At 38.3% G+C, this 26,600-nt stretch overlaps 3 protein-coding genes and 1 pseudogene across 5 annotated transcripts in view; 2 read left to right on the plus strand and 2 right to left on the minus strand.

The window, feature by feature from the left end:
* Positions 1 to 951: 951 nt before the first annotated feature.
* On the minus strand, positions 952 to 5,547 carry LOC122649055 (annotated as a pseudogene).
* LOC122649054 lies at positions 2,296 to 21,034 on the plus strand. Its single transcript, XM_043842416.1, has 2 exons — positions 2,296 to 2,303; positions 19,692 to 21,034. The coding sequence occupies exon 2, from the start codon at positions 19,700 to 19,702 to the stop codon at positions 20,930 to 20,932; it is 1,233 nt and encodes a 410-aa protein (XP_043698351.1). The 5' UTR covers positions 2,296 to 2,303; positions 19,692 to 19,699; the 3' UTR covers positions 20,933 to 21,034.
* LOC122649058 (putative phosphatidylglycerol/phosphatidylinositol transfer protein DDB_G0282179) lies at positions 9,298 to 15,401 on the plus strand. The gene is made up of 4 exons (XM_043842418.1): positions 9,298 to 9,504; positions 9,998 to 10,099; positions 11,771 to 11,931; positions 15,241 to 15,401. Exons 1-4 carry the CDS (start codon positions 9,411 to 9,413, stop codon positions 15,346 to 15,348), a joined length of 465 nt encoding a protein of 154 aa, XP_043698353.1. The 5' UTR covers positions 9,298 to 9,410; the 3' UTR covers positions 15,349 to 15,401.
* Positions 21,035 to 23,725: 2,691 nt separating the features above from the next.
* LOC122648494 (methyl-CpG-binding domain-containing protein 11-like) overlaps positions 23,726 to 26,600 on the minus strand; it is a 36,465-nt gene continuing 33,590 nt past the window's right edge. Inside the window, exons 1-3 of one of the 3 annotated variants that reach the window (XM_043841701.1) lie at positions 26,227 to 26,250; positions 24,853 to 25,003; positions 23,726 to 24,750 (exon numbers count right to left, since the gene is read on the minus strand). In XM_043841701.1, coding sequence (XP_043697636.1) covers positions 23,963 to 24,750; positions 24,853 to 25,003; positions 26,227 to 26,244 — 957 coding nt within the window. In that variant the 5' untranslated portion in view covers positions 26,245 to 26,250 and the 3' untranslated portion in view covers positions 23,726 to 23,962. Of the gene's footprint in view, positions 24,751 to 24,852; positions 25,004 to 25,255; positions 25,298 to 26,226; positions 26,251 to 26,600 lie in introns of those variants that run through there. The other 2 variants (XM_043841700.1, XM_043841699.1) reach the window with 2 other exon arrangements.

The following is a 26,600-nucleotide window of genomic DNA, read 5'->3' on the forward strand; positions in this document are numbered from 1 at the left end:
GAATGGTCATGGGGAGGAATAGGCCTAAAAATTTGTCAAACCTCCTAAAAGACCCATTCAAAGTTCTTCCAAGCTCTAGCAATCTTTCCAAAAAGTTCGATCCCAATGGAAAATTATGATCACGAAACAGAAAATAGACATTCAAACAGATTCAGGACACTCATATTAGCTGATCCAAATTTCTGTGGCATTATATACAGGAAAAGATTCTCTGGGCTGCCGAGGCAGGGTATGCTAGCACACCTGTGTTTATCTCTCTCTATTCCTCACATGAAATGACCTTGCTGCCCTCCCTATGTATGATACCGTTTTGTCGCACCTCATTGGTGGGCTCCCCTATGCCGCTTGTTCAGAGAACCCTCTCCCTAAATAAATATATAAAAAATAGCAGCCCGATAAAAATCAGCAGTGTGTAAAAATGATTGTGTATTTGGGATTTGCCTCCAAAAGGGCATCATAAAGCACAGATCCAGTTGTAAATTTCCACATAAATGAGAAAACCTAAACATTGTGAAATTACCTGAACGAAGCATATTGTGTTAAATTCTCACTTGTACTGTAGTGTTCCATTTCGGAACATACTTCAATACCTTAGATCTCAGTGAATTGCTTCCTCGTGGTGCAAAATTCATCAATTCGATTTTTCTGTAAAATAATAATTATTCTCCAATGTATGAGTAATTGCACATGTTTGAGGAATCCATCTGTCTCAAAGCCCTCTATCAGTGTGGCAGTTTTATTCCCCCTCTTAGAGCTAGAAAGTTTTCATAAATGTAAAATTCTTAACGGCCTTTTTAGGTGAAATTGTTTGGTAGGTGTATTTAGAGAAAACTGCCAGATTACAAGCATCAAAAAGTGACAAGGAAGCTCAACTTTTCATATGGTTGCTGCTTCTATGAGTCAAAAGTTATATTGCAAATCAGATAGACTTAAATTGTATTTTCTTCCATCCTGTTTTTTATTTTCTTTTAAACATACATAATATCAATAAGCAATCAAAATTCTATGTGGTGGCAACAATTAGGCAAGCAGAACTTAGGGTTCTACCTTTCTTTGGAGATACCAAAGTATCTGCCTGACAAATTTTGGGTTGCCATCAGTTTTGGTACACAATCTTGCTACAGTTAAAAGAGTTTTAAGCTCTATAAAATCATAAGTATTTCCAAGGTCTGGGTCTACCATCTTATGCATGGATCTCAGCAAGTTTGAATCCTGGACCCACTTGACTAAGTCAGTACCATCATCCTCTGAAGGTTGACCAGTTATTAGCTCAAGAATCAGCACTCCAAGCTGAAAGATTATGTTTCTGCATTCCTGATCCATGCAACCTGAAAGGAAGGAGAAGAAATGAAACATAACGGCCAATTGTCAAAGGAAAAGGAAAAAAACGTATTTATTGGAAGTTCAGTAGTTCACTACATTGTCACAGTACAACTTTACCTCTGGAACATAAAGTATGTGACTTGGCAATATGATTTTCACAAGAATCAAGAAGGCCGATATCAGACAGCTGCAAAGAATAAAAGCCAATCACTGTTTCTGACATTCACCAGTATCACACAGCTGCATATGAGAAAACCAACCTTTCACAAAGCAGAAATTATGTGCACCATGTGCTTATAATCCCTTACCTTGGCATTGAAGTTCTCATCCAACAAAACATTACTTGAATTGATGGACACATGATATATAGGTGGGTTACAGAAGAAATACAAGTATTCCTGCAGTATTCATATCAGATAGATCGCAATTACAACTATATACAAATATGTGCAATGGGATGTATATAAATGTATATGCATGTGATGTGTTTGTACGCTCATCTTAAAATTCCTCCTCGGGGGATAGATAACCTACCAATGCAGCTGCAACTCCAGTGGCGATCTGCAGCCTTGTCTTCCAGTTCAAGGGAGTCTTAAGAGGGTCTGCTCAAGAGAGGCTCCATCATATCATTTTATAACAAACTTACAAGTTGCATTACAACAAAAGATTTCTGAGGGTGTACCAGTAAGATGCTCCTTCAGGCTTCCATTCTCAATGTATTCCAACACGAGAAATCTGAAAGCATTATAGCATAGAATACAGAAAAAGTTTGTACTAAAGAAGTATACAATTGACATACGTCACAGAAAAGACATGGTAATAATACTATTTTGGTTACTCCATGGAAACATGATCTCATTTCGTCACTATAATCTCATTTTCAGGAAACTTTGACAAAAGGAGCATGCATGCAAGATATAAAACTTCTCTCCTAAATCTTTTAAGATGAGAAACTGAGGATAAATCAAACTTGGAAAAAGGTATATGTAGAATATGTAAAGTTGAATCACCCAGCATTCCAATGAGGTTGTCTGGTAATTTAGAAAGCTTTTCTGGCAGGATATCCATTTTTTTTCCCCGTCATTACTAAGATAGGTTTTTGGTAATTTTACTAAAATCTTAGAGAATAATTCAAGATTTTCACAAAATACTATAAACTTTCATAGCATAGGATCAGGAGTGGATATCAACCTCTCTCGTCCTGTGGAAAACCTCTGAGTCCAACAAGGTGGCAATGATTTAAGTGGCCAAAGAGTTGGACCTCCCTATGAAAGGCATCCTTGCCTCGAGGAAAAGCTTTCACTTCTTTTACCATGGCCATGAAGCCATCTTGAAATTTTTCTTTATAAACTGGACCACTAGAAAGGCTAGCAATGATTCTGCTGAAACCAGCTGTAGCCCTCGTTATATTCTTGTTAGGGAAGCGCCTCAGGAAGGATAATTGGCCTGTCAGAGATAGATGGAGATTTAAGTTCCAGACTCATTTGGATAACATCTATGTGTGTATGTATTTATATATGCATGTATATCTATGAGCTTCATCCAAACAAAGATGCTAAAAGTCCTAAATAGAAGAGCCAGATTGAATGAAATAGCACAGTTTGATTATTTTATTGAGAATGCTTTAAAATATTCTCATAATTAATTCAAAAAAATATTATACTTTTATATTAAATATTCTTTCAAATATTCTCAATAACAATTGTAAAAAATAAATGTAAGAAGTATAACCAAACTCAAAAAATAAAGGATCCTCCACAGAAAAGATAGAAGTATGGTCTAAATCCTCAAATTGTCATACCTCATCTCTATTAACTACTAGTGTAAGGAAAATAACTAGAAGAAGAGCCAGTTTTGTAATGATTCCGTTATTGTGATAAGGACAATACATTTAAGGGATGGAATAGGCAAGAAATAGAAGGAAAGAGTTGCATCATGCTGTTTACTGAGTAAGGGGTATCACCTAACAACTTCTACGACGTTTAGACACCATAGTTGAAGAGGCACAGAGGCTGTAATGCAACATAGAATGAGTTTTACACTAGAATGTTCATTGAAAAGACACAATTACAAAAGAGAGGAAACTGGATCATACTTGCATGCACAAGATACAGAATAAACTCATTCCTATGTCCAGCATAAGTTGTGAGAAAGCTAAAGAAATCTGATAGAGAGACTACAAGTATGCAATGGTTCTTGATGGAAATTAATCAATCTGACAAACTGCTATGTTACATACACACAGGATCAGAACAAAGTCCTATATCTCTATACCTTATATATGGCAGGCATCTATTATTGAAGACCACTTATCGGTCAATCATTGTATCGTAGCATCTTCTGAGTTAATACTTGATTATGAATAACACCTGAAAACCCATAGGCATTTGTCTAGAATGCTCAAAGTACCTTTCTTGCCTTCCTGGTGATCCAAAGGAATGTCACCAAATGCATACTACTTGGCCCACATATGATAGATATCCTTTTAAGGTCACACTCCCCTGGATGCATCCTGTATCAGTATTAGAGGCAGACTAGGCATCTTGCCGTCCTATCAACTAGATTATTCTTCAACGGTCAGCAGTATTGCTTTTGTTGGACTCTCATACACACAGCTAACAGTGATATCAATTGGGCATTAAGGAATTAGTCAATTGAGGTTCCGTCTGTTTCTATGCCAGTGTTTTAGTGGCAGTTTCCATTTCTGGCCTCTAAATCAAATCCACACTTTTGATAAAATATTCCTGGCTTCCGGCATTTGTCTCACATCAAAAGAAGTTTGGTGCTTCTAGGCATCTTAATGATCATACCATGTGGAGAATAAAATCCATTACATTACAGGTCTGATGAATCCTAATTTTTCGATGTTTCTCTTTTTCTTTTTCTTTCAGTAATTCAGTAAGTTCTCTACAACTAACAAAGGGAGAGAGACAGATAGGGGACAAAAGGGGGGGTGGGGAAAGTAAGAGGACAACGGGGACCCATAAATAAAGGCAAGGGTCAGGAAAGGTCCAATGACAATTTAAAGAGCAAGAGCAAAAAGAGGCAAATTTTGACCAAAAGTCTCACAAATCCATCTGCAAGCTTAGACCCGCCAATTCAGTAAGTACTACCAAAAAGAATTAAAAAAAAAAGATTCAACAATTTACCACCTCTCCAAATGCTGCATCAAATCCTTATCATATCATATGTTTACAAACACCATCCAGGATAAACTAAAGGTGGGAGAAAAGGTTGCAGTACCTCTCCCTCCTCCTACGAAATACCTTGTTTGTTAATCCGATTCTCCCCCCCCCCCCCCCAAGCTGAAATAGTAGGAATTGAAAATTAAAAAGCATTCCTATGGTCCAAAGTTGGAGGTGAATCTCAAATTTTTTTATTTCTAGCGCTGAACAAGGTGTTCTCCCAACAATTCAGAATTTTCAAGATAATTCTGCATAATGTTCATACGATAAGGTAATCCAAATTAAAATCTACGGATAGTCCACATCCTCCAAATGCGAAGTACAAGTAAGCAACCAAGTGAATTCGTTAGCATGAAATCTCAAGTCTCTCCATCACAAGAATATTACTGTGTTTTCTAACGAAACTGGATAATGAACATATAATCCATTGTCAGTGTTGACTGTAAAAACTTTCTGGCTCTGAACAAAATATTTTTATCTTTAATCCAGAGACAAGCATTGACAAAAAGCTTGTATGATAGAAGAATTCCAACTCAAATTCCCAAGATATTCTTCTGACGAGAAGCACAACTAAGTAAGCGAGTAGGCAAGCATGAAACCTCAGTTCTCTAGCCATCAAAAGAACATCAAAGTACGACTTACGCTAAAAAATTCTACAAGTAGTTTCTGAGTTCAAGTTCAATTTTGCATCAATCTTTCAAAATGAACCACATTACAGCCATTGACTACTTAAGTAAGGAAGAAACCTTCCTCCGTTCACAATCAAAAGTACAGCAGGAGATCAAAAGAAGGAAAGGATATACAATAGGTAAAATGACAGAAGAACTCCACACCTGAACGAGCTCGGCGACGCCATGGGAACAGAGAAACCCTAAGTTTAACGACAAAACCTCGCATTTTCGTTGAATCACAGAGGTTTGATAGAGAGCTTTTGTGTTCAGAGACTTCAGGCTCACAGAACTTCCCCTCCAAATCTCCATAGCTTCGTTTTAAGCCAACTGTAATACTATTAACTTTACCTTCGGTCGGTAAAAGCAAAAGAAGATCGTTACGAGCTAAAAAACTTGTCCTTACTTAAAACTGTAAAAGTGCCAAAAGTACCGGCGGTGTGCGCCGCACACATCTCAACGCATGTCTAGAGATATGTACGATACAGCTCAACGGCTGACAGTAACCTGGGCGTGCTGAACTCCATGGAGATGAGTTAAATTCCATTATGTTAAGGCTGTCTAGGGACCAGCTCATAAGGTTGGCCCGTTGTCCCAACCTTCACTATGACTGGTGAAGTGTTACACCTCACTATTTATAGTGAAGCCTAGACCCCATGGCACCATACACCCTTTTTATGCTCTTGAAATTGATTTTTGGACATTACCAAGAAAAAAAAAATGATTTTTGGAGGAAATTTGTATTCCATCAGCTATGTGGTCCTACTACGTTTCAATGAATATATGACTTTCTAAAATTAAATAAATATTTATTTATTTGATAAACAATCATATTTTGAAAAATCATGTAAACTAACTAAATGCAAGTCATATTGTTCAATCAGTTGTTGGGAATATAATTTTATTTCCCATCCTCTATTTTTAAGGGTTCTTAATGCCAAAAGAACCTATATATCAAGGGTATTAAATGATTCGGTTTCGGTGTATATGACTCGGTTTATTGCAGTACACATTTTTTTATACAAATGGTTTTTTTTTCTATATTAATTTTTTTTTTATTGAAATAGATGTAAATTTAACATTGAATTGAATTGGCTATTGTTATATGTTTTTTTCTTAAATAATTGTAAGGTTATGATTGTTTATATGTTTTAATTTTGTATTCAAAATGTTTGAATGTCTCTTATTTTTTAGTGGGATTTGTTTATTTTCACCATAATTGTTATTCTAACTTATTATTTATATATTAATCAGTTTAAACGGTTTATTATCGATTCAAACGGTTTGATTCTGTTTAAACCGTCTAATTAAACAATCTCAATTTTGAAATCGAAATTGAACCATTTATTAAACGGTTTCATGGTTTTCAATTTAAACGACTCCATTCATTTTCAATAAACAATTTACATTTGGTTTTGACACCCTTACCATATGATGATGTGTTTGTATTAAAAATGTAAGTAACGTCACTTACAAATCTTGTGAGAGTGGCAAAACTCTACTTTTTAAGCAAAAGGCAGGCGACGACCCTCCTTGTCTCTCGTCTATTTATTCTAAACCTATTGCTCCTTTGTTGCTTTTCTTTTCCTTCTTGGCAATTGTTCTCCAATTGTTCCTCTTTTTAGTTGGGGTTTTCTTTCTTTTTGGCATAGTTTCTATCCGGTAGTCTTTGTGCCCCAAGTTCTTCATTTTTCAAAGATTTTGCTTATTTGATTTTGTTGGGTGTGGGGTTTTGGGGATGGGTTGTTCTCCTCTATGCTTCGTGACATCCTAAGGCGATTTCCAAGATACGATCTTGAAGGGTGATTTGTGGTTTGTATTTTTTTCTTTTGGAAGGTTTAACTAGTGAAATTTAGGGTTTGTTTCGTTAAAGCATAGGAGAGCTTTGTTGTTTTGAAAAAAGGGGGAGTGTTCTTTTATCTCAAAGTGTGGCTCTTATGCATGAGTGAGGGCCAATAGAAACACACGCAAAAGCATCAATAGTAGAATCATTTTGCATTTCATGAGAGGTAATACGGTCATTTCGCCCCCTCCCCACAGAAAACATTCCTCCTTTGAAAAAACTAACTGAAGGTTAGGTTGGAAAAAAGGGTTAAGATGCATGGGTCAATGGTTTGAAATAAGGTAAAGAGAATAGAATACCAGAGGGATGGTCATATGATTATACTTTTAGTTATTGACTTGGACAACCAAATTCGATTTGTGGCCATCTATGGGTTATCCTTCTCATTCTTACCCAAGCAACGGTTTAGATAGAAAATATGATGGACCCTTTGTGTTGTTATGGCATGGTTTTTGTGCTACACTTTTTGACCTTGAGCTTTTAATTGCTTTTAGGGACAGAGACCTGTTGTGATTCATTTTTGGATCATGGGCTTTTAATTATTTTTAGAAACAGAATTCTATGACCAAGCGTGGTAGCCTACTCCCTAATTTATATTTTCCACCACTCTATTAATTAGGGTTATGTGCCTAAGAACGTCTTTGTATTCGAATGGTTAGCTACGCTAATCATCCAATCTGCCGTATGACCCATATTTTATTTTATGCGAGAGGGATCGGCACATGAATAAGGTATATTAACATCTTATACACCAAACTAACGCGAGAGGGCGAGATCATTTCAGTGGGTGTCGAATCATCATAAACATTCTACCCATATATGTTGGAGAAGAACAATATAGAATAATCACCTTTATGTCGCTATCCTTCGCGAATGCAACCTTGGTCATGATCTTCTGCAATCTCCTTATCTCACACACACCTCTCACATTATTAGTGAGAAGAACAGATAACGAGATCAAGTGATTGCAGGAACCCTAATCATGTATTTATAATAAAAAATCTTAATTCAATCTACCCCCAAGACTAATATTATCCTATTAACCTTAAAATAATCTTAAATCGGGTTTTATAACCATAGACCCACACCAATAGATTATGGTATAATTAATTAAATCTAAATATAATATTGAAAATATCTTACACGTAAGTGATAATGAGAGGGCGTGCCCATCTTTTACCCTTATTTTATTATTATTAATTTTATATTTTCAACTTTATAAAATTTATTTTACCCAAAAAAAAAACCTTTACAAAATTGGTTATATTTTCAATAAAACTTTCAATATATAGCTTGAGATATTGAGAATTCCATTTTGATAGAATCTTGGCATCCTAAGCTCAGATCATGGATTTAGGTATCAATATAAAATTGCCGGAGACTGAAGATTCATATAATATTACTAGCCACCAATCTTGTTTATTGTCGATAGTGTATTGGTGAAATGGTACAGATCAAGGATAAAACAATCTCAAAATTCAGTTTTTTTAGAAAAACCAGGGATAAACTTGTTCGATGCGAGTATCATATTGGGTTTAAAAGTAACTGATACCGTGCACTAAAACCATGTTGGGAATACTAATCATCAAAATCTGAACCCACCAACCGACTTGCCAAATGTAGATTCCTGATACAGACTGATACCAGATTTAGGGTGATTTAATGAAACTGCACGCAATCATCGGATATCCTGTGCCATATTCTTTTGTTGACATCCAAACGTAGCCTAAATTTCTATATTGAAAGCCCCGTTTTCTTGTAGTAGTGGGTCCAGTGTCACCTCAGATGTTAAAAGATTGAGAATGTGTTTGGAAAGTTAGAAAATAAAATAAAATAGTGCTACCTCTATTATCCAATAGAAAATATCTTTTGGAATGTAGTGGTGGAGTAGAATGGTAGGAAAGAATATTCGGTTCTGTGCTACCAATCATGGACACGTGTTGCGTCATTGACAAGCATACATGCAGCGCAGTTTCTAACTTATTCATGTGGGGTACGAATGTACGATGTGAGGCGTTTTGTATAAGACTCGGAGGTCCTCATCAAATCAAATAATTTTCCAACGGTTGGGATTAACTCTAGTCAAGGACGACTCAAGGTGGCTGACAAGTCCATTTTGCTAAAGATTAGGGGTATAATTGGATAGATAAATAATTAAAGCTTGAAAATGACAAATAAAGGGTCATTTCACGCCAATTGAATATTGGTTCATTGGTTGGAACCGTGAAGGCGCCAACAAAACAGAGAGAGAGGTTCTCAGAACTCACGTTACCTTCCTGTTCAACGCTGCAACAGTAATCTTCAAGCTTTTCTCTTTCAAGATTTCCAACCCTTTTTTTCTGAGCCTTAAGACTCTAGTCTCATCTCTGTTCCTCACAGATCTTTGAAGTCATGGAGGTAGTTCAGCGTAAGATCGTTCTTTCACTTCTTTTTGCTGCTTTTCTGCTCATCCCTTCGATTCAAGCCAAGAAAGTTAACTATTGTGGTGAGTTTCTCTAGTCGTTGAGAGGGTTTTTTTTTTTTTTTTTTTTTTTTTTGAGAAACGTATCTCTATGCAGTTTTGACTTTTTAGCTATTTCGAATTTGCTTCTTGGAGATCGTTTTGTGTTAAATTTTTAAGGATTGTCGTTTGTGCTTCTGGTAATGTAGAATTTGGAAGCATAGAAATCTTATTTGGTATCTGTTTGAAGTGATTATACTTTTTCTTCTTTCATTTGGTAATGTTCTGCTCATCAGCGATTTGGTGAAGACACCAGCGGGGATTTTACTCTGCTTGACCATTGATGAAATCGTCTCTCAGGCTCTTTGCATGGAGAGATTGTCTTTTCTGTTTGTCTGAATGGATGAATTTGTGTATTTTTTTTTTGTAGAAATATAGCTTTTTCTCTTATTACTTAATCGATGAATTTATATAATAATTGTTTTCGGTGGAGTGAATTCGTTGCTGATTCATGCTAGGGCTTGTAAATTGAGTGCAGATAGGCAAGGTAGCTATGCCGTTAAAGTGTCAGGAGTTGAGATGTCTCCAGACCCTGTGGTGAGGGGGCAGCCTGCTACCTTCAGCATCATTGCATCTGCAGGTAAAGCCCCTGTTTATTCGTAGTCTTGGATAATTTTATGCTTGCGATGCATCTTTCTTTCAGATTTATTTAGATGTACTCATCTCTTCCTGAAGGGAGGATGGTTTTGATGCAAATTCTTGCAGATTAGCATTTCCATTTAAAATGGAAATAATGTAACTATGAACGTATGCTGTAGTTTGTATTAAAGTTTCTCTCAATTTGGGCAATATCAACGTGAATTCCATAACATGAAAGAGAAAAACTGTAGGGCTGAAATAGAATGATCTACTGGACTCTTGTCGTGCACTCCTACTTATGGATTATGATTGACGGTGCGTTTGCTTTAATGGACAAAAAGGATATAAAAAAAAGTGAAGAAGTTTAGAATTAGTTTATTTCAATTTTGGCCGCTTCCCTTTTTTTTTTTTCCCCTTTTTTAGATGGCAGATTGAGTGTTTTAGCTGTTTTGAACTGCACAATGACAATTTTTATGTATATTATTTGTCACTGAGATCTAAAATGTTTGGGTCTTACTTTTAAGGTATCCAGGAGTTGAAGTAAATGCTATTTCTGGTGGTGTGCCAGACTGTAAATATTAAGGTTAAAAGAATGATAGTATTGTTTATCTCAATTCCAGATGGGGTCTAAGACTTTACAACCTTAGTCAAGGTCAACTCAAACCAGTGGGCTCTAGAATACTGGATGTGAAGCTTTTAAATCCAAAAACTTGTTGATTGGATTAGCCTGGAAATTCAGAATAGGCGGAGGCATAGTTGTTGGTATTATCTCTAGTAAATGAATGACTAAACCTCAATTAGCTTTCCTCATCCAAAAAGAAAAACATAAAAAAGAATTGACTACACTTGCTTGGATTTTTCTGGATGAGTTAGCATGGAAATACAGATTAGGTGCCTTGTTTCTGGAATTCTACCCATTTGAACTTCCTACTTCTAAAATGTGCTATTTAATGAGAGCTAATGGTTAATATAGTGGAGGGACATAATATTGACACCACCTCTCACTAAGAAGTAAGAAACCCAAGTTAATATTGACACTAGCTCTCATTAAGAAACAAGTTCCCATTCTATTTAGATTTTGACAACATATGATTGCCTGTTTAATACTCCCTAGGTGAATGATTTGGAACAACATGAGCTTTTTCATCCTTTTTCTCGTGAGTTACTTACTGAACAGTTACATATTCTGGCTCTGAGACATTTAAACTCTGTTATTTCTTGTATTCCTTAGAACTATACCAACTGAACCTCTGGACATTAAAAGAATCACAATTGTTTGAATGAACACAGATAAAGTATCCCGGATGTTTTTGGTTTATTTCCCCATTTCCTTTTCTTATGTGTATCACTTGTTTAGTTGTTTGTGCTTCATTGCATGTGCTTGTTTGCTTCCCTATACTTTAAGATACAAAGGAAAACTAGCATTTTACTTCCCGTTTTAATTACTCCTGAAAGGGGGGGGGGGGCAGGGAGCTTATTTCATTCCTTCTAACACTGTGTTTCACCCTTCTCCATTTTTTTCGGGTGCGTCTGTGAGGGTTGCTTCACGTGTGAATGTGTGTGAGTCCCACTTGAGGGCTGGCAGCTTTGTTTCAGAAGAGTTTTATCCTCAACTGGTTTGGAATTTCATAGTTTCTATTGAAACTGATATTACTAAATGTTTTTCATGCAGGTGAAGCCATTTCAGGTGGGAACATGGTGATCGATGTTTCGTTTTTCGGGGTCCCCATCCACAAGGAGACCCATGACCTTTGTGGGGAAACATCGTGCCCCGTTTCAGTTGGCGATTTTGTGATATCTCACACCCAGGTTTTACCAGGATTCACACCACCGGTTAGTTATCCTTCCTAGTAGCTTATATCTTCAATCATTAACACCCTAACCTTCACCTCTATGTATAATGGCATGATGACTCATAACTGCCATGTTCAATTCAACTTCCAATCATTGTAGGGTAACAAATATTTAATGCATGAAGTTCATCAATTACTATGGTAAAATTTCATTTACATGCCAATTATCTGGACGGTTCATTTTGAGCCATGTGGACAGTTGGTTTGGCCAACTGAGTTTTGGATTAGTTGTACACCTTATGGATTAGCCACATGTCAAATTTAAAAAAAAAATTCAATCAAATACCTGGCCATGTATGTCCATGCATCTTTTTAATTTTCCGCTATCCATGTATCCCCATGAACCCTCCTGTAGGCCCTAGATTTTTAAGCTTTACTTTGCCACTTGGCAAATAATGTTTGGGCTGAAACTTGTCCTGTAGGCAAGGGGCCCTTGGGGTCTACAACCCATCCACAAAATTTGGGCCCCATCCGATTTGCCATGTTGCAGATATTTGGGCCATTTAAATAAGCTTATCATTGAAAAATGTGAAGAAATGTACCGATTAGATCAAAAGGTGATGTTCTTGGGTAATGTATTGTAGAAACATGTAACATTTTAAGGAGCTATTTTTTTTTGTTTGGGGGGGGGGGGGGACAAATAAAATGTTAAAAGTCCTCTGTTGACCAAATGCACATGAAAAAATATAATTTCCAGTAGGGCAACCTGGCAGGTTTGGGTTGAGCTTGAGTGTATGGGACATTGGTGCAGCAGCCGAGCCGACTTATAATAGGGCTTAAGGTGGACCCTGCGTAAGAAACAAATTTTATTTTACCCCTGCTGCTGTGCCAACTGCCAAGGCAGTTGGTGTTGGTGGAAATGGAGTGTTATTAGTCTAATGGAGGGTCGAGAACAACACAAACCAAAAGGGGTCTGGTGTAGTTGGCACCAATGGTTCAGATATGATCAGGAAATAGAAAAAAAAGGTAGAAATAAAGGAGCAGTGAGAAAATAGAAGGAAGTAGGACGACGAGGAGAGTACAAGAGGAAGGGACTGACAGGGTGGCAGTGGTTTCTCCATATACTAGACAATGCTCCTCTACAAACTTTTTGTAATAGGAGGCGGCACCAAACAGATGCGCAACAGAGCTGGCAAGTGTTACCTTAACAATCTTGTATCATAGTGAAGGGAGGAGGCGCACAATGGAAAAAAGGGGAAGGACATGGGGTGAGGAAAAAGAGAAGAAAAAAGATGAGAATTTGGTCATTGAGGCACAAGAAGCTGGGATGGGATTTGGAAGCGAATGAAACCCTACACTCTCCCCTGGCACGTGCACACACATGCACACTCAGACACACAGAAACCCTCATTTTGATTATGTTAATCAGGTGAGTTTTAGGCAGGTCGTATTGCAGAGAGCTTTCAAGCATGCTTAATATATGGGCTATCAGGCTGGGCCTGTTTGTATCTCATTTATTAGTTTGTCTGTGTTCTGGCATGCCAAAGCTGGTGGGCTGGGCTGGGGCCATGCTGGCCAATAATTTCTACCACAAAATTATTAGGCAAAGCTTGTAATGCTTTGCATTACAAGGAAGGGTTAAAACTTGAAGCAGGGGGTAAGGCTGTGTACATTTGCCTCTGCCTGACCCTGTGGTAGTGGGAGCCTCGTGCATTTGGATGCGCTTTTTTTTTTTTTTTTTTTTCTGGTGTAATGCAATGAATTGCTAAAACTGGAAAAGTAGCAAGTAACATGCCTTCGATGAAATTTAGTCTAATCTTTTCCTTTTTCGTTCCTCTTATCTTTTTTCTTTTAAATTTTTTAACTCAAAAATTTCAAGAGCCCTGTGCTTGCCTTTGTCAAATCTGATTAGCCATCAAAAGGTGGTAGGATTCAATGATGGGTGGCTATGTCCCATGAGGAAACTCTCTATAAATTAAAGGAAAGCTGAACCCTCAAAATAGAGACAAAAACTTCAGGGGATCTGAACCCTACCTCAATGAATACCAGCACCTCCTGCTGATCTAGGATAGAGGTCCTATGATCCTATCAGTATCAAGTTGTATTTCCCAAGGAGCCTGGTCTACCCCACCTTGTCCTTCTTAGATGAACGTGCTTGATCTTGGTATGAAGGCATTCCAGCATCAACAACTTTGGACAATTTGATTCTTAATCGAGCTTCATTCCATGATAAATAAGCTGGAGTCAGCTCATAAAATGTGCAATGATGAAGTAGGGCAGTTGTTGTCCTACCAACTTATGGGTGAGAGTGAGTGCAAGCCATTACAAAAATATGGAATTAAATGAAACAATTTCAGAAAGTAGTCATCTAAATTGTAAATTCTCTCACTTGTACAAAAAGAAGATTGGAAACTTCACCTGCACGATTCTATTATTTATCAGAATCATGTTGAACAACAGGCACTCAAGACTTGAAAGGTGGTGTGTCCCCATCCTGTGACACCTAGTGTAACCCTGTTACACATTTTTTATGATACTGGATGCTCATTCTTTCTTTGTGCTGTTTGTCCATCTCAAAATCTTGCAAGACAAGTTTTGATCATGCTTAGTTTCGATGTAATTGGATGGGTGTTCTTAAAAGCCTGATTATTGATCTTAGATGCAGGTTTATGAGAAAGCAAATTTATTCATCTCTTATCATATATATATATATATATAAATTCATTCATTCATTCAGCACTGTTTCTGTCATTGGATGAGGTGAGAAAATCTGACCCACTATGATCTAACAAAGTCAGATCTAGGTAGCTTCATCTAAATCTTATCTGGACGGTACCAAATCAGCCCTGACTAAATCAGGAGCCAAACTGATGCATATCCATGTAGTAGTCAAAGAACCATGTGAAGTTAGTATTTCCATAACTGAAACACCAAAGGCATATTTATCAAAAGTGTACTTAAGGCATGCTTATATAGGTGGTGGTACGGACTTGTTAGGTTGAGGCTATGTTTATTTGGCAAGAAATGGAGGGAAAAGGAAAGAAAATTAGACTACCCAATTTGGTGGACCATCCATCATTTTCACATGTTTGCAAGGGATTATATGCTAAGAGACCTTCTTGTGGCTTTTTAAGGGAGAAAAAGTTATGAAGGTTCTTGTAACTGGACTTGGCGTAAAGTTGCATGCCAAAGGATTAGGTATCACCATTCAGTGTATAATTAAACCGTTGAAAGTGATATCAATAACAATTTGTTGAGAAATTACTGCTTTTGGTCTAATTTTCCCTGTTTTTATTTCATGGGCACTAGTTAAGATGGTTCCAGTCTTTGACAATGTTTCATGTGGCAGGGTTCCTACACACTAAAGATGACGATGACCGATGCAGATGGGAAGATGTTGACTTGTGTTAGCTTTGATTTTAAAATCAAGATAGGATCATCGGTAGCTAGTATTTAAGTGGTTGAGGATGGTCCGATAATGTTGCCTGTTACGTCTACACATTGTAAAAAGAAAGATAAAGCCCTTGTGAGCTTTTATGTCAAAGTACGAACTGTTAATTCTCTTTGATTTTGGGGTGAGATTTCCAGCTCTGTGATTATTGTTATTTTCATTCTAATACATTTTTGAAAGCTGAAGCAACTGTTTATCTGAATTCTGAATGTAATTCAAATGTCATAATTTCACAAATAACTTTTCATCACGGAGGTAGCTGTCTAAAATTTGTAGGAACATGGTTAAATTCTCATGGCTACCTTTCATCTTTGCCTTGTTTGTTTTGATCACTGACTTTTAAGTCTTTTGCATCTGTAAATTTCTGACCATGTTATGTAGACCTTTTAAGTGAGAACCTGATACGATCATAGGTAGTTGGGTCATTGTGTTGGGTTTAGTCTATTAGGGGTAGAAGGGTAATTTGTGTTGTGTTAGTCTATTAGGGGTAGATGGGTAATTTGGTAGAAATTGGTTATATAATGTAAAGCAAGAGATTGTGAAAGGCAATGAGGAGTTAACTCTACTTCTCTCTTTGTCTCTGTCATTCTGATTTTTCTCTTTCTCTCTCCGTCTTCTTCTTCGTTTTCTCTCGTCTTCTTCCTCTGTCTCTAACCATTGACATACCATTGGTCCGACCTGCCTCAGCTCTTCTGCCTCGGTTATTACATTGGTATGTCAATGGTTAGAGACAGAGGAAGAAGACGAGAGGAGAAGAAGAAGAAGAAGAAGACGGAGAGAGAAAGAGAGAAATTAGAATGACAGAGACAAAGAGAGAAGTAGAGTTAATTCTTCATTGCCTTTCACAATCTCTTGCTTTACATTATATAACCAAATTCTATCAAATTATCCATCTACCCCTAATAGACTAACACAACACAAATTACCCTTCTACCCCTAATAGACTAAACCCAACACAATGACCCAACTACCTATGTTCGTATCAGAACCCCCAGGGAGCTATTTAAGTATGTAACACAGATGTCCTATGTGGTAGTTTTCCACTGCCGGAAAACTTTGTTTGGCTTTCTCCACCAAACTTTGATTATAGGAACAATCGAGAGAGGGAAAGATAATGGCTGATTTTGGCCGATTCTTAATTGATTCAGCCCGATTCTGGTACTGATTCCGAGTTTTGAATCCTTACACCGGATAGCCTTCGTGAATCGAGAGAATTTGTTGGGAACAGGTGGAAATCGTGGGCATAGATGGATGGGAGAAAGGAGGTCGATTTACTGCCATGGCACCATGGAGGATAAACAACTGAGAGCTCACAAAGCAAATTTATAAAAAAGAAAGAAGTTGAAGAAGTAAGAAATTCAAGCAATTGAGAAATGCCACTAAGCATCAAGAAGCTGAACAGACTGAAATAGATACTTCGATCGAAGATGAAAGCCAAGGCGGACAGCAAAGGCCATTCTCGATATCAGCAAGATGAATGCCTCTCAGGCCACTGCATTCTCTTGTGCGCATGCACCTCACCTCAGACTCTAGATCCCACATCCATGATCTTGGGTTTAGCCCATTTTAAAGAGAGCCACTTCCCCCTCCAAAAGAAAAGAATCGGTCTCGCATGATTGTCGTTGGTACGGGTTTTAAATATGTAGATTTAAAAAAAATAAATGCGACAAAACAAACGGCAATATACTTATAAAATTAAGAATTATTACTTGAATACTTGCATCTAATGTTTGAAGACAACTATAATATCCAACATTAATGCATATATAAGTTTCAAGACATCATCCAAAATACAATTTCAAATTCATATAGCATTAAAAAAAAGGGTTGAAAGTCTTGTTGAACAATGTGGCTATGGTGTTGTTCATTGTTGTCAACACAATCAATACACTTTCTGAGTGTTGCATGTTCCGTTGGAATTGGGAGCCATCGCTTTAGAAATTCTTTTCAACACATGCATAAATGTGTAGCTCAATTTCGGGGTCTATGCATTGAACATGAGTTAAAGGTGATAGCATGAGAAGTATAGCCCTTGGAGTCAGCTTTACGTCAGTGAAGGAAATCAAGTCGATCCGTGTTTAAGGAATGTGGAAACATTGTTTTAAACACGTTTTTACTAACTATGGTTGAAGCTACCCTCTCTTTTGACAATCTAACTCTACCATGCCATGGTGAATAATTCCTACTTCACCCTGGGTGAAGAAAACTCAATCCCATAAAAGAAGAGGTGGGGGGGGGGGGGGGAAGAATGTTTAGAATTTTGATTGATCATCAATCCATGTGACACCAACAAGGTTACATTTTGGAAACGCCACCCCAGATCATGTGGATCTAAATGACGGACCAGTGATGTCTGATATAATCTGGATCATCAATTCCACTATCTTACCAAGCAGCTCCTCCTGCGCACTCATTATTTTTCCTAGTATAATTTAAAATTTTTTTTGGAAGAATTCTAGTATAATCATACTTGTTCACCTTTGCCGAGATTTTTCAAGAGGCGCTGGGTGGTAATTTTACATGATCCTATGTTTGGGTGCATGAGTTACATGACCAAGTAACGTTTTTTCCTTTAAAATTTGTTTTTCCCTCTATGAGCAAATAGACTTCGCAATGACCTTCACCCCTTACTCCACCCAACATGATAGATCCTACGTCAAGCCATGATTTACCCAAAAAAAAAAAATGTCAAGCCATGACTCTTGGTCCTCTCTCTCTCCAGCAATGGTTATGTGCTCTTATAAAACACCCATAAAAAAAAGGAATGTGTTTTTTTGGTTGAAAAGAATGTGTTTTACATGCATTTAAAATGGGAATGCTTGTCATCTATTTTTCCCATATGAATGTGAAAGGTACGACAAAACACTTTAAACACGTTTTTACTACTGTGGTTGAAGCTGCCCTCTCTTTTGGCAATCCAACTCTACCCTGCCATGGTGAAAGGAATTCCTATTTCACCATGGGTGAAGAAAACTCAATCCCATAAAAGAAGAGAGGGGGAGGGGGGGGGGGGGGGAAAAACTTTTTGCTGCTACACTTATAGCAGGAATGTTCCTGTTACCAGGCTAGCAGCCAAGGAAATGGAATAATTCACTACCTCTTTGGGTTCATAAATACCCTCCTAGGTTTTAGTATTTTCTAAAATACCTTTTAAGATTCTATTTCCTTGGCTGCTAGCCCTGTAGCAGGAACATTCCTGCTACTAGTGTAGCAACGAAATTTCGTCCTGGAGGGAGGGGGGGAGAATGTTTTGAATGATTTTGATTGATCATCAATCCATATGACACCAACAACGTTAGAGTTTCGAAATGCCACCCCAAATCATGTGGATCTATAGATGATGGACCAGGCATGTCTGATAAGACTGATATAATCTGGATCGTCAATTCCACTATCTTACCAATCAAATTTTTATCCTCTCAAGTGTAATGCACCGCACCGTCCAATACACTTTAAAGGTGCACTAAGCAACTGCTGTTGTTGCCTTGCCCGTTGAGCCCATTATCCTTCATAGTATAATCAACTTGTTCAACCGTGTTGGGATTTTTTCTTTCAAGAGGGATTGGATAGTAATTTTACGTACTCCTATGTTTAGATACAGGAGTTACGTGACCAAGTAAAGTTCTTTTTTCCTTTAAAATTTGTTTTTCTCTCTCAGAGCAAATGGACTTCGCAATGGCTCTCCCCCCTTACTCCATTCACTCAGCATGACAGAACTTAAGTACGTCAATTCGAATCCGGATCAGCTACCTACATGGGGACGGGTGGGGACAGACCTGACCCCTCCATGGGACGTGGGTCTTATACCCTAGAGGCGGGTCCCACACCCCATGGAGGGTTCAGATCTATCCTCACCCGTCCCCATGTGGGTTCAGATCTGTCCCCACCCGTCCCTCTTGGTCCTCTCTCTCTCTCTCCACCACCAATGGTCATGTCTCTTCTCTCATAGAAGTGCCCTCCCATAAAAGAAACATGCAAAAACACTTAAGTGTGAGAATACTCATGCGAAGTAAAGTGTTGCCAAACGCAATCCTACTTTGCTCCGCGGAGTTACTCAAGTGAACACGGGCCTTCCCAATGAATTATGACCGTTCTCCAGCAACCGCACACCTGGTCCCGTTGCGTGTCCTGACCTTTTTTTAAATTTAAAATGCATATTACGGCTTTCTAGCCGTTGAAACTCGGGAAACACAGAAGAGTTCTCTCAAACCCTTCACTAATCTTCAGCTTTCTCATCAACAATACCCCTTTCCTTTCTCCTTTCTCTGTGAATCTACCCTTCCTTGATTCAACCTTGTTAGAGGTGAGAGGAAGAAACTGCAACTTAGTTGTTTCTTCAGAACTACAAGAAGAAGATATGAAGGGTATGAAGGGAAGATGTCTAAAGAAATTGAAATCAATTCAACCCATCACTTCCTTGAAACCAGGTCGAATTCTTCAGCTAAATGTCTCAGATGGGTTCTTTAATTCATTCCTTCCCCATTCTGTCAACTGGGTACCTCAGATTCCATCCCTCCGCAAAGATCAAGATGACAAGATCAATCAAAGGAATCTACCCAAGCTGGAGCCCGACATTATCGATTTTTCGGAGCAGATGAAAGACCTTGAAGACGACCAGGAAATGGAGTTCAGCGAAGAAAATAATGGCGACAAGGAAAACATCAGGCCCCCAATAAAGTCATCGAAAGGTCACCCATTTGCTGCCATCAAGCAAAATAAAAATCCAGAGGCACCCATCATCTTACCAGAGCCCGCAAGCTGTCATCTTCGGAATGGTCCCTTGTCGGAGCTCGACGTGTCAACTTTCCGGCATCCAGACCTTCCACCTGTCGATCACAATTCAGAAATTCCAGAGTCTACAACACGTACAGAGTCCTTGGCAGAGATCGACATCTCGTCTTTCCGTCGACCGGACCTGAATTCAGGGAGTCTATTTGATCCCAATCTTCTTGCAGCCTTTGAGCAGGCAGTGATGGATCACATCAGAGCCCAAGAAGCAGAGCGAAAATCTAAAGCTATTGCAGAAATGGATACAAAGGAAAGAGAAGATGAACCTGAACCTCCATCAAAATCTCTCTGGACGGAAGACGATCCCCTGTTGGAATTCGAAGAGAAGTGTCCACCTGGGGGAAGCGACTCCGTGATCCTTTACACCACAAGCCTTCGAGGGATAAGGAAGACATTCAAGAATTGCAATAGCATCAGGTTTCTGTTGGGAAGCTTCAGGGTTTTGTTCTTTGAGAGAGATGTGTCAATGCACTTGGAGTTCAGGGAGGAGTTATGGAGGATCTTGGGAGGTAGAGTAGTCCCTCCAAGGTTGTTCATAAAGGGAAGATACATTGGGGGAGCTGATGAGGTTGTGGGTTTGCACGAGCAAGGCAAGTTGAAGCTTCTCTTGCAGGGATTACCGGCCGATCAGACCGACGGCCCATGCGATGGGTGCGCTGGAATACGATTTGTACTCTGCTTTAATTGCAACGGCAGTCGGAAGGCCATTCCAAAAGTGGGAAATGCGGAGGAGGAGGGGTTGCCCATCAGATGCCCTGAGTGCAATGAGAATGGATTGATTATATGCCCCTTGTGCTGCTGATTTTTACTCCTCTGATCTCACTCTGTTTCTTCTGTTTTCTTCTTTAGATTACTTCGTTACAGATTATTTCAATTCTTTGAGTTTGAGACTTGGAGTTGAGAAATTGAGGGGTTGTGTTCTGTATTAGCTTTGTCTATATTCTGGGGAAGAAAAGCAAACTTCGCATTCACCATTTGATTATTATCTTTGAGATTTGAACACCAGAAATAATTACACATGCTTCTTGAGGAACTCTAAGTTCAATTTCCTGAAATTGATTCATCCGTTTACACTAATCTAATCTATTATGTCTCTCCAATTTGGGATTTTCTTCTCCTTCTATGGCCCTCTTTTATTTCCCTTGTAACCAAACGGAGCCCACTGAGGGGAATGTATTCTGTAAATACTCCTTTCTTCAGTTTTTAAGAATGGGATTAGTGTCACCTGTACTCACATCACAGTGTACAAGTTGGCCAGTGAGTGATGTTGCTATGATCTAGGTTTTAAATGGTTTGGGGACCTGAAACAAAATATTCTGAAATTTCTCTTATTTATTTTTGAACTATTTTATTTTGAGAATAAAATTGAGTCAAAGTTTCTAACGGAAACTAAAAACAGTTTTTCTCCACCCATACTGGACGGTTCACCCACTATTCTAGGGTTCACAAACCGTGGGTGGATGGAAACTCGGTCAAAAAAAAATGTTGAAATTTTGATGTATTAATTTTTCAATGGGTTGATGTTCTCTATGCCGTAACTCAGGCTGTGCCCAAACACAGGGGAGTGGGGCAGGGTGGTCATTTCGCTCACCCCTCATGTGTTGAGTTCGGTTCCTCTGCACGTAGATGTGAGAGGCAACCACCTGTCACATGTGATTGGCAACCAACCACCTGTCACATGTGATTGGCTCTAAGATGTATGTTCACCGCACGTACGTGTAAATGATCCATGCTCTCATGTGTTTGGGCGCAGCCTGCCCCGGTACAGAGAACATTTTCCCTTTCCAATTTTTGCATTCGAGTGTGTTCTCTACATCTGAGGAAGCTAGTGAAACTTGGACTGAATAGAACAATAAAAGCCCATCATTACAAATAATGATCGGACAATCCCCCTGACGGTAAAAGCTTTTGGTATTCATCTAAAGTCATAGAAGTACTACCACTGTTACTAGATTGTATATGTAAAGGAATAGAAAATAAGGCATGATTTGCAGTCCATTTATAGATGAGATGGAGAGAAGGGTTGGTTTTGAAACACATTTGTTTTTGAAAAGCCATATGAAGTACATAGATATTGCCGTAACAAATAGTATACGATTTAGCAAAGAAAAGATTTAGCACAGCCCATTCCAAAAAAAGGAAGCCCTTTTTACTAGAAATATTAGCCTTAAAAGTAAAGAGGAGTTATGAAAACACTTGCCATTAAGAACACGAGCTCATAAATTATGGCGATTGATAAGTAACATTCACAACAACATAATTAACAAGACCTTACTGTGGATCCAACAATTCCTAAAACCTAAATCTCCCAATTTTTTTGGGAGAACTCAGCTCCTTCCAAGAGATGGGAACACAGCCCTTATGTCCCTCCCATCGACCGCTCCAAAAAGAAGCATTCAAGGAATCAAGCTTCGAACACACCGTAGAACGTGAAAAACAAACATCCAATATATGAGGACAGAATTAAGGACAAACTTAATAAGAATAGTTCTCCCCGCTTAAGAGAGTAAGAGAGCTTTCCACCAACCAAACTTGGTCTGAACACAACAAAGAATATTATTCCAGATCATAGAAAATATTAGCATTTAGATTTGACGTTACGATTGGACTCTTAAAATAATGAATGTCATCATTAACTCCTCCCTCTATTGACTAAGTCTGAAATACCCTTCTTAGTCCAATCAAAAGAACAGATCCCATGGGTTAAGAGCTTCTCTGTTCACTGTGGGTGAAATAATACCAGGTCCATAAAATAAGCAGCCTTTAATGATTCCACATATTTGACTACTACCAGGCTTTTTCTTCTGATGAAGGGACAACGAGAATAGAGAACTCTAACCTACACTCTGACCAACAGAGATGAACCTGTGCATCCAAGGTTTTAAAACTCTAAATTGGAACCCTCGATTTTCAGATTTGACTCCAATTCCAATCGGATAGAATTCTCCAAAAATATATATATATATATATATATATATATATAGAAAATCCTCCTATCAATATATAAATGTAACACATCACTTGATCCATGCAGACATGTAGATCTAGAATCAATGCACCACATACTATAAAATCATAGCAAAATCAACAAAAAAGAGAAGGAAAGTCAAGTTTTACACCAGGTTGCGTAACATACCTCCCAAATCCAAAAAAAATGCCTTTGTAAATGTCCCATATCAGGCATTTTTGGTGGATTTGGATGAAATGGGTGCATAGGTCAACCAAAAAGTTAGTCACCAAGTTTTCAGAATCTGAAATTCCCAAATCAGCGAGAAATCACTAAAATGGAGTTCTTGGAATCGCATTGCAGGTGATGAATATGGTGAATCAGACCGACCCAGATCAGATTGGATCTGATCGCCCAATCCATTTAACAGTGTTAAGAATCCACTGGAATCTGAATCAAGGCTGGTTGATTTGAATTCAGTTCGGTTCATTCCACCAAATCCAATTCAAATTTTAAGATCATTTAGTACATCCCCCAACTTAAGTATCTTAATGTATCGACTATCCTACCGACACCAGTTGGCTGCTGGGTCTGAAAACAGTCTTCTGATAGGAGTAACCGAAGCAAAGGTGGAGAGATTGCTAAATCAATATAACTTATTACCAAGTACAGAATGTCAAGAATGTTGCTTACAAGTTGAACAGAAGATGTCAGAACAAGCCACTGATAAATGATGCGATCACAGCAGCACAATGATACAGATACACATGGTCTATGCCAGTAAGGTGCTACAAGAAACCCTTTTAACAATGGCAATAAATTGTCATTGGCTATAGATCCTAAATGAAGATCACAAAATTGAGAAGAGAAAATACATACGGATCTTCAGCAGCTAACAGAAGATGCCTTAGGCTGATGTTGTGCATCCTCACAGTTTATTGGGTGTGTCTCCATGGGTTCCATCTCATCCTGGCTCTGCTTATGGATGCCATTATCGGGTTGACAATCACCTACTCCAGCCTCTCCCTCCTTCGTGTCCTTTGTAAGGATACCTTTTTCTGCTTTAGTCTCCTCAGAGATCGGCTCCTCTTCTGGTACCTTGACTTCTTTGGCATAAGATGCCTCCTCTGCCAGCTTGATTTCTTTGACAGAACACGCCTCTGTTGCTTTGATTTCTTCTGCAGAGGCCACCTCAGCAACTTTCACCTCTCCCTCAGATTCTACCTTCTCATTGGGCACAGATGGTGAGGGCAGTGCTTTGGATTCTGCTGGTTGTAGCTCAATATTTTCCTTATTTTCTGACTGCTCGGGATTCTCAGGCTTCTCTATACTCGTTTTCTCAGCTTTCCCCTCACTGGTCTGCTGAGAATCCTGCTTGAAAGTATCATCAACAATTACAGCATCATTGGTAGCAGCTGCTGCATCATTCTTTTCCTCTCCATCCTCGGCCTCATTCATTACTACATCTATATTTGCTTTAATTTGTTCTGCAGCTGGAGGGGTAACATCTTCCTCTTGAGGAGCATCACCTTCACCTCTACCACCATCTTTCTTTTCTTCTGCTTCCTTCTTTGAGCTTGATTTCCTCTCTCGCTTCTTTGGAGGTTCAGTTTCTGGGGTCTCGGTCATCTTTGTCTTTTCACTAATTCTTGCAGAACGCCTTGGGGTGTCACCTGTTTATCAGCCAGAGAAAACATTACAGTTGATTTTGCGTCATTCAAATCCATCTGTGTTTCTATTTACCATGGACAGAGTGAAGGATCAAGAGAAAGTACCAGTGCCCCAGTCAAATTCAGACAGAGACGGGCCTTCAGGGTTTGATTTGAGAAATTGCTCTAACTGTCTCCTGTTCTTGATCTCCTCACCAGTAGGTGATATGAAAACTATTTCATTCCTCCTTGGTGTCCCACCTTTCTTTGGAGTGAACTGTAGCAGAATCAATGATACATATAATTAAAAAAAGAATAAAAGGGAAGGAAGAAGGGTGACTACATGATTATAAGCTCAGGTAAAAGTACAGAGATATCACACCAACGAACCAAAATAATAATAATAAAAAAGTGGCCACATATCTTCATCAGTTTATGGCAAACTGGCAGGAACCCAACATAAATCTTTCAAACTTTAAAAAATCAACCTATTTCATGTAATAAAATAATGCTAAAGAGACAACTATACCCAGATTGCTTTTTGACAAAAAAGCATTTCCAAACTCAGAAGCCCCTCTTTGATATATATATATTTGCTTTGTCCATAAGAATAGTGAATTTCTCAAATCTTCTTCATTTCCAGAAGTGTGACACAGCTCAAGAAATGCATCTTTATTTCAAAGAGCATATCTTGAAAAGCCATGAGGCCTTTAGAGCACAGTTAGTTTTGAACTTTAACAAAACATAGGACTTAATTGCAAAATGAAATAAACGAAAATCCCGAAACGACAAACTGAAGTAGTTGCCACAATAGAAACCAGTAGAAGGATGGTTCACAAGAAATGACATGTACTATTCCATGCAATCATGAATGAAGAGTGCGGGTCCAACATGACCATATTGTCTTTCTGGCAACCCATTGCACTGCTTTACATTGCTGGTTGGTATCAGATCCACAGGCAGCTCCAGCTTCCACCACTCCAAAAGCCCTTCTCTGCAGTGGGGGCGTCCACCCAAGGGCTATTACATATCTATGACTACTCAAACAAAAAGGTTAATGAAACATATCAGAATGTTCCATAGGTGAATACTAACTTACCTGTCAAATAATGTGATCAGTTGCAAAAGTAATGTCTTAGCAATGACACTTAAAATCAAGGGAAACAAAATATAGGTAAGGACAACTTTCATCACAACAGTTCAAGACCAGCAAAATTGCTCAAAGATGCACTCCCAATCACATCACAGGAGAACAATATGCATCTCAAACTCCCAATTATTCACAACTCTAACAATTGCTACATTTGTTTTACGTCATAAATTTACAGAAAAAGCTAAAATCAAATTTAAAATTTACCATTATACAGAAGTTGAGAGGCACAACATGGAACCTATTCTAAGGGAAAGCATAAACGCACACATGAAAGTATTCTCAAATCCCAACATGAGAGGGTGGGGGTGGGAAAGAGATAATACAAGTGGTGGACTGTCAGTCCTAACCTTCGGCATGTTTTGCATGACGTGGCCATACTTGGGCTTGAATCCATGTCTTCACCCTTGCAGCCTGAGTTTTTACCATTGCAGCAAGCAATGACCCCTCTGACTTGTATTTTCTGTAACTATAGTTAAAGGTTTCGCCAAAATTTCACAAAATTTAGTGAAATATAAACCCTTGAACAAAATGCAAGTTTTGCAGTTTTTCGGTTGAAATGTCGTTGTTTTGGCGAAATTTCGACGAAATGTACCATTTCAATATCATTTCGACTGAAACGATACATTTCATTAATATAAAATGAAATGTTTCAAATGAAATGGGTCGAAATCTTTGTTGGTTCAACATAAATGGTTGGGAAACTTGGTTTTTTGCGATTTTT

This window comes from Telopea speciosissima, chromosome 1 (assembly GCF_018873765.1).
Source record: "Telopea speciosissima isolate NSW1024214 ecotype Mountain lineage chromosome 1, Tspe_v1, whole genome shotgun sequence".
In the NCBI taxonomy this organism is placed as follows: domain Eukaryota; kingdom Viridiplantae; phylum Streptophyta; class Magnoliopsida; order Proteales; family Proteaceae; genus Telopea; species Telopea speciosissima.